The 6,955-nt window shown below is 40.0% G+C and overlaps 1 protein-coding gene across 1 annotated transcript; it reads left to right on the forward strand.

The window, feature by feature from the left end:
• The first annotated feature begins 221 nt into the window (after positions 1-221).
• LOC104809261 (boron transporter 1-like) lies at positions 222-5,829 on the forward strand. Its single transcript, XM_010535184.1, has 12 exons — positions 222-1,152; positions 1,230-1,312; positions 1,662-1,854; positions 1,928-2,066; positions 2,194-2,359; positions 2,500-2,666; positions 2,781-2,954; positions 3,062-3,157; positions 3,373-3,510; positions 4,171-4,490; positions 4,746-5,016; positions 5,385-5,829. Exons 1-12 carry the CDS (start codon positions 1,049-1,051, stop codon positions 5,565-5,567), a joined length of 2,034 nt encoding a protein of 677 aa, XP_010533486.1. The 5' UTR covers positions 222-1,048; the 3' UTR covers positions 5,568-5,829.
• Positions 5,830-6,955: the final 1,126 nt, after the last annotated feature.

Consider the following 6,955-nt stretch of genomic DNA (forward strand, 5'->3'; position numbering starts at 1 on the left):
TGTCATTAAGATGATAATACTATACTTTGTGAAAGTGGAACTATCACACGTTTTGATTTATTCTAATGTTCAATTTTTTTTTTGTACTTCAATTCTTAATTGGTTCCTCTAATTTATTTATTTTCATCATTTCCTCAATGTGGAGCCGTTTCCCCGAGGGGCGTTTCTCCATGAGTCGACAGCGAAGCACTTCTTCTGATATCTCTCTCTTTCTCTCTCTCTCGCGTCACATTTGTTGCGTTGTGTACCGAGAAACCAATCTCTTTGTTCCCTTTTCAATTTCGTGTCCGCTGAGTCACATTTCACTATCTCCTCCTCCTCCACGCCCCCAAAAAAAAAAAAAAAAAAATCGTTCCTTTTCGCCAAATTTTCACGCTTTTTCGCCTCCTTATAGTTGCTGCAGAGTCCTTCGTCACATTTGCAGTTATCCATCTTTCCCCCCTTTGTGTTTCTGTCTCTGTGCTTTTCCACTGGAGTGCTTTCTTTTCCATGAACGTGATTTTTTTTATTTATTTATGAGATTTTCCTCCGTTGGTCTCTGCTTTACTGACTCTTCCATTGACGCCCATGAGTCCTCTTTCACTGTAGATCAGTTTCATCTTGAGTTCATTTTTCTTGGGCTGTCGCTATATTTTCCAATTTTTCGCTCACTTCCTCATTGGACGAGGTTTGGGGGTTCCCCCCCTTGTGTTTTTTTTTAGCTAATGGGTTTTCGTTAGTGCTGCAAGTTTCTGTGCTCAGTAAGAGTTTGACTTCAATTTTGTATATTGAGCATGTAGATTCCAGAGCCATGTAATTGAATCGCTTTAATCATTGGATATTCGGTGACAATTATGGGTTTGTCTCCTTAATCTTTTTTTTTTTTTTCTTTTTGGCTATGGATTGGTTCGTGAGAAGAATCCCCTTTCCCAACTTTGGTTAGGCTTATATTAGTGATTACATTGACCTCTCGTGTAGCATTTCATTCGCCTCAGTGTTTTGAGGCCTTAAAAAAGGGGAAATAGGCACTGGATTACTTGTCCCTCAAGAAAGAAAAGCTGTGACTGCGATGGAAGAAACATTTGTTCCTTTACGTGGAATTAGAAACGATCTCAAAGGTAGGCTCAAGTGTTATAAGAAAGACTGGACAGGCGGCCTTCATGCTGGCATCAGGTTTGGTTTTTTGCTGTCCTCGGGTGATTTTTCATTTCATTAAATGTGTATTGTTTCCATAATTTCGGACGTCTCAGGATCCTGGCACCAACAACATACATATTCTTTGCTTCAGCAATGCCCGTCATCTCATTCGGGGAACAACTTGAGAGAAGCACAGGTATAAACATTTGCTTGCAAATATTGTGTCTGATGTTAAAGTAGGAAAATGAATATGTGATTGGAGGAAAATCTAAATTTTGGAGGAACACAATATTATGTTAAATATTGTGAATCATATTTATTTCCGTTATATCTATATTTCCTTTTATTTCAGTTGTTAATTTTCCTATAAATATGTGAGTTATTTTCATTGTAATGGAACAAGAAGGAAGAAGAGATGTAGCAATAAAAGTAATTTCGTTCCTTTCTATTTGTCTTATTTTATTTCCGCATTTTATTTTTCTACATCTGATTCCTCGAATGACTAAGAAGATTTCAACGTGTTTCCTTTTCCATTTGCATGGTAGAGGGAGCTTTGACCGCCGTGCAAACTCTGGCGTCTACGTCACTCTGCGGAATCGTTCACTCTGTCATGGGAGGACAACCTCTGCTTATCCTTGGCGTGGCTGAACCAACTGTGTTGATGTACACATTCATGTTCGACTTTGCAAAGGACCGAGAGGATTTGGGGAAGAAGCTTTTCTTGGCCTGGACAGGATGGTAATTCCACAGAGATGTAGATTGTTATCTTCCTTCTTTCCCTTTTTCTGCTCTGACTTGGTTGGGTTCTCAGGGTTTGTGTTTGGACCGCGTTCTTGCTTTTCTTGCTGGCGGTTCTCGGGGCATGCTCCATTATCAATCGGTTCACTCGTCTTGCAGGGGAAATGTTTGGTCTGCTAATTGCCATGCTTTTCATGCAGCAAGCCATCCGTGTGAGTTGGATTTATGCTCTGATAATGATTGAAGCTGTGTGTTATTTTAGACTACTTCTGTTTTTTTTTACATGGATTTGATCTGGATGTAAACTTTCCATGCTGAAGTAGGAATTAATCCTTGTAGGGAGTCGTTGAGGAGTTCGGCGTACCCCAGAGAGAAAACCCAGATGAAACAGCGATGCAACCTTCTTGGAGATTCAGCAATGGAATGTTTGCATTGGTTCTCTCTTTTGGCCTGCTTTTGACAGCGCTGAGAAGCCGTAAAGCGAGATCATGGCGCTATGGAACAGGTTGTCTGCAATATCCGTGATTGATATCATATGTTCAAACAGCATAGCCAATATCTGTGTTCTTTCCTTCTCCTAAAGGAATAAAAACATAGCGCCGTTTCTCTATATGTTGTTAATTAACAGACTGTTGTTGTTTGTAGATTGGATTCGGGGATTAGCTGCAGATTATGGGGTACCACTAATGGTACTTGTGTGGACTGCTGTTTCATATATAACTGTCAATGAAGTGCCAAGAGGGATTCCAAGGCGTCTTTTCAGTCCAGATCCATGGACGCCTGGAGCTTACTCAAACTGGACTGTCATCAAAGTGAGTCTCATCATTTTTCACTGATTCCACAAAAAGAAACAACGGCGTTTGGATTGAACGAAACAGAATGAAGAGATTCACGCTAATCACGAAGGTGCTATGTATAATTTGCAGGACATGGTGGAAGTGCCTCCTCTGTACATAGTTGGTGCATTGATCCCGGCGACAATGATTGCTGTGCTCTATTACTTTGATCACAGTGTTGCCTCTCAACTAGCCCAGCAAAAAGAATTCAATCTTAGGAAACCGTCTTCTTATCATTACGATCTTCTCCTTTTGGGTTTTCTGGTAGGTTGTTAAGCTCCCTGATGACAGTCTGTTCGTTGGTTTAGTTCATCATGAGCAGCTGAGTTCGATTCTCGTCCTTCAAAGGCACAGTTTTCCTCTCTTGCCAGGTTATACTCTGTGGACTTATTGGTATTCCACCTTCCAATGGGGTGATTCCACAATCTCCGATGCATACAAAAAGCTTGGCGACATTGAAACATCAGGTTATCTTCTCTGGCTGTTGGTTATGTTTGCTTTCTCTATATATGTTCCGTAATCAATCAGACTCCTTGTAGGAAAAATCTTTAGATATTTGACAAATACCAAACCAACCCTCAGCTTGTATGTCATGTTCCCTTGCTATTTAATAAAAAGGGCATGTATCTTGCCTCATTTTTCTAACAGGAACTGCATTCTGTATTTCATTTGCTTGTGGCAGCTTCTACGGAATAAGCTAGTATCAACTGCCCGGGCAAGTATCCGGAGGAATGCAAGCCTATCTCAGCTGTACCGAAATCTGCAGGAAGCATACAACGAGATGCAGACTCCACTCGTCTTTCAGATGCCTCCAAGTCTGGTAAACAGATTTTGCTGTTTTCTTATGAGCAAAGAACTACTATCACTTAAGGTCGCTTCTTCTCGATGTATATGAATGGTGACCAAGTCAGGTAGTCTTACATAAGATAGATTAAGGTATGAAGCATAATCAAGTCCAAACTAATCGTGAATATAAGACGAAACATATGTTGAATTGGTTTTCTAAAAAGCGGAAAACAAGGACATATTTACCAATGATTACGCTGGAGGATCAGGGAGGTTAAAGAGTCTCTGTATTGTGGTTCTTGAAAAAAGAAAGCAAAGAACAGATTCTGTTTTTGCTGACACTGATACAAACTTTCAAACGATGCTCAAACTCCTCTCCGTAACTTTGACAGACTCTCAGCCTTGCTTTCAACAAAGAACTAGAGTTGTTTGTGCTTTGAACAAAGAAAAATTCTCTGAGAACATACGCATATATTCCACATTTGAAATCATACATATGTTCTTTCATAAATTAACAAAACTGGAAATAACTGCTTACATAGAAGTTAAAATAAAAGCACAACTGCAACATAAAGAAAAAAACATAACTTCTTCTGCATCAAACTTCAGCTCCTCCAACAGTCTTGAACCAGAACTTCTAACAGACGCCTGTTCTGTTTTGTCTCTTTGGTGTTAAACATTTTATCTCCAATAGGGATTGAAGGAGCTGAAAGAATCCACGATCCAGCTAGCATCAAGAGGTGGCTATGTAGATGCTCCAGTCGACGAGACTGTTTTTGATGTTGACAAGGACGTGGATGATCTTTTACCCGTTGAAGTAAAAGAACAGCGTCTTAGCAATCTGCTTCAGGCACTCATGGTTGGTGGTTGCCTAGCAGCTATGCCAGTTCTCAAAAAGATCCCCACTTCTGTTCTTTGGGGCTATTTTGCTTTCATGGCCATTGAAAGCTTGCCTGGCAACCAGTTCTGGGAGAGGATATTATTTCTTTTCACCTCTCCAGGCCGAAGATACAAGTAAGTATTGCATGTTTCCCTTTAATAATCACGGGCTTTACTGCTTTTCATCAGCAATCCAGGGTTCTTGGATTTGCTTTTACGTCGATTGTTTGAGCCTTTTGGTTCTAGTAATCTGAAGAATCAATTGAACTAGCCTCTATAGGTTGGGTTATATGCCAGATACCGGATGTCAGCATAATAAATTGAAGGGTGTACTGCATTTTTTTTATTTCTAAAATCACCTTGGACTGAGTTATAATTCTGGGCTATTAGGGTGCTTGACGAGTGCCATGCAACCTTCCTTGAGACGGTGCCTTTCAAGACCATCGCTATCTTTACGTTGTTTCAGACAACCTACTTGCTTCTGTGCTTCGGCTTGACGTGGATACCAGTTGCCGGTGTCCTCTTCCCTTTGTTAATTATGCTTCTTGTCCCAGTCCGACAGTACATCCTGCCAAAATTCTTCAAAGGAGCTCATCTTACAGACTTGGATGCTGCTGAATACGAAGAGGCACCTGCTGTTTCCTACAACTTGCAATTTGAAGTAAGTGGTTATAAACCTTTCAATCTTTTCATTCGGAAAATTTGAACTTCACTCTGGTAGAATGCAAAAAGGGGTTGACACAAAAGTTGGAACCTGTTTTAGCTAAAGAAAAGGAGAGTTTCCTTCATGTTCATGAAATACTTTGAATATCTCTCTCGTAGCATATGTTGCTGCTTTGTTGTTCTAAAGATCTTCATGCATATCAACTCCAGCCTCGGCCGAGCAGGTCGTTTCTGTCATTTTAATCCGATTCAGCTTAATCATTAGGCCATACAGCCTTTCCCAACTCTAAACGCATTCTCCCTGAGCGATATTTTAATGTTTTGGCATAATAGCAACCAATGGACATATTGTACATCCATGAACAGGGCCAGGACACACGAGGGAGAAATACAAACATAGAAAGCGGAGAAGTTCTGGATGAGATAATCACAAGAAGCCGCGGTGAAATCCGTCACGCACAGAGCCCGAAAATGTCAAGCACGTCTCCGTCTTCACAAGAGGAGATAAGGCCGGTGCGCAGCCCACAGATCGGAGACGTCGCGAAGTAAACAACGCTCAAACTCCACGGGGAAAGAGATTAAAAGAGAAACGAACCCCAAGACAAGGAACTTAAGATCTTATACATCTTCATTCATCATTTCGATGCTCGATAGGTCACCGTCTATTTCTTGGTAAATTTTCTTGTTTTCTGTATGATGCATGTGAACCCCTGGATGGATCATGTCCAACAATTTTCATCTCAGGGAAGATTGTGTATTTTTCCCGAGAAATTCACTCACACATATATATGCAATAACTAAATATTACAGATCTGCTTTTCACAAGATAAATACAAGCATTAAAACTGTCATTTACGGTTACAAAGAAAAATACATGACGGCAACATAATAAATGGGCTAACATAATTTGAAAAAGTTACTTACACACTCAACTGGTTTAGTTCAGTTGCAGCAAGAATTTGGTTCCGGAAGGTTATGTTGACAATGATTGTGGTGGATCAACCGAGGACACGAAGAGCACCTCGGGGTTCTGTTTTACCCTTGGCTCAGCTATTTCAGTCTACCTAAGAAGCAGAGTTCATCGTAGCAACTGAAGTAACGAATCAAGCAATTTGGCTAAAAAAAAAATTCTGAAAGATCTATTGATGGGATACTAGAATCTTTTTTTTTTGGTTAGATCACGAGGTGATACTGAATGACGTTCAACTATGAACCGACACCTTTAAGATTTGCACGTTCAGACTAATCCCGTTCGTTCCTATATCAACGTACTAAACGGTAAAGGACTGACATGAAGAATAACTTCAATCCCAAATGGACCCCTAACCTTAATTAAAGGATAAAGATGATGAACCATCTATGCTAACCTTTCAAGTTGGATACGAGAATCTTTAGACTTATTGTATTATTTTTGTTTTTGATAAAATGTATTGCACTGCTTACCTACCTAGCAATGTGTGATTTAAGCTATTTGGAGGGTGTGTAACTCTAGGATTTATACCCAAGGTTGGGTAGACCGGTGGAAAGGAAAGTAAAATGTGCTACTTCAAATCTCATTTGGGCAAACGATTATCAGAAGAAAAAAAAAACTGTAGGATTCGTGATTCCATCTTCTCGAATGTGAAAACAACATTGCAGCTTCGTTCTTTCCGGTGAACAAATCCAGAACTAGCATCAGAGCTTTTACAAAGACTGGTTTAGATGATTATTTATTGTATTGGTTTTGGTTTATTTGACATTTCCACGACCTATTTTGGTTATTTGTACCCACGTGTCACGAACACATCCAGTAATAGGTATAAAAAAATCTCTAACACAATACCTAAAATACCCTCCTAATTACGTCTACGGGCCTCAGATCAGAGGGTATTTATGTGAATTACAATAAATCACGACTAGACTTGGAAACATTGTTCCTTTTCAGTTGGGGGGGGGGG

This window comes from Tarenaya hassleriana, unplaced genomic scaffold (genome assembly GCF_000463585.1).
Source record: "Tarenaya hassleriana unplaced genomic scaffold, ASM46358v1 Cleome16, whole genome shotgun sequence".
Lineage (NCBI taxonomy): Eukaryota > Viridiplantae > Streptophyta > Magnoliopsida > Brassicales > Cleomaceae > Tarenaya > Tarenaya hassleriana.

What these genes read in the sequence shown, in the direction of transcription:
- LOC104809261 (XM_010535184.1), top strand. Translation starts at nt 1,049, where the DNA reads ATGGAAGAAACATTTGTTCCTTTACGTGGAATTAGAAACGATCTCAAA. An exon ending in ACAACTTGAGAGAAGCACAG is followed by an intron (nt 1,313 to 1,661) that starts GTATAAACATTT and finishes TTTGCATGGTAG; the next exon opens with AGGGAGCTTTGACCGCCGTG. An exon ending in TTCTCCTTTTGGGTTTTCTG is followed by an intron (nt 2,955 to 3,061) that starts GTAGGTTGTTAA and finishes CTCTCTTGCCAG; the next exon opens with GTTATACTCTGTGGACTTAT.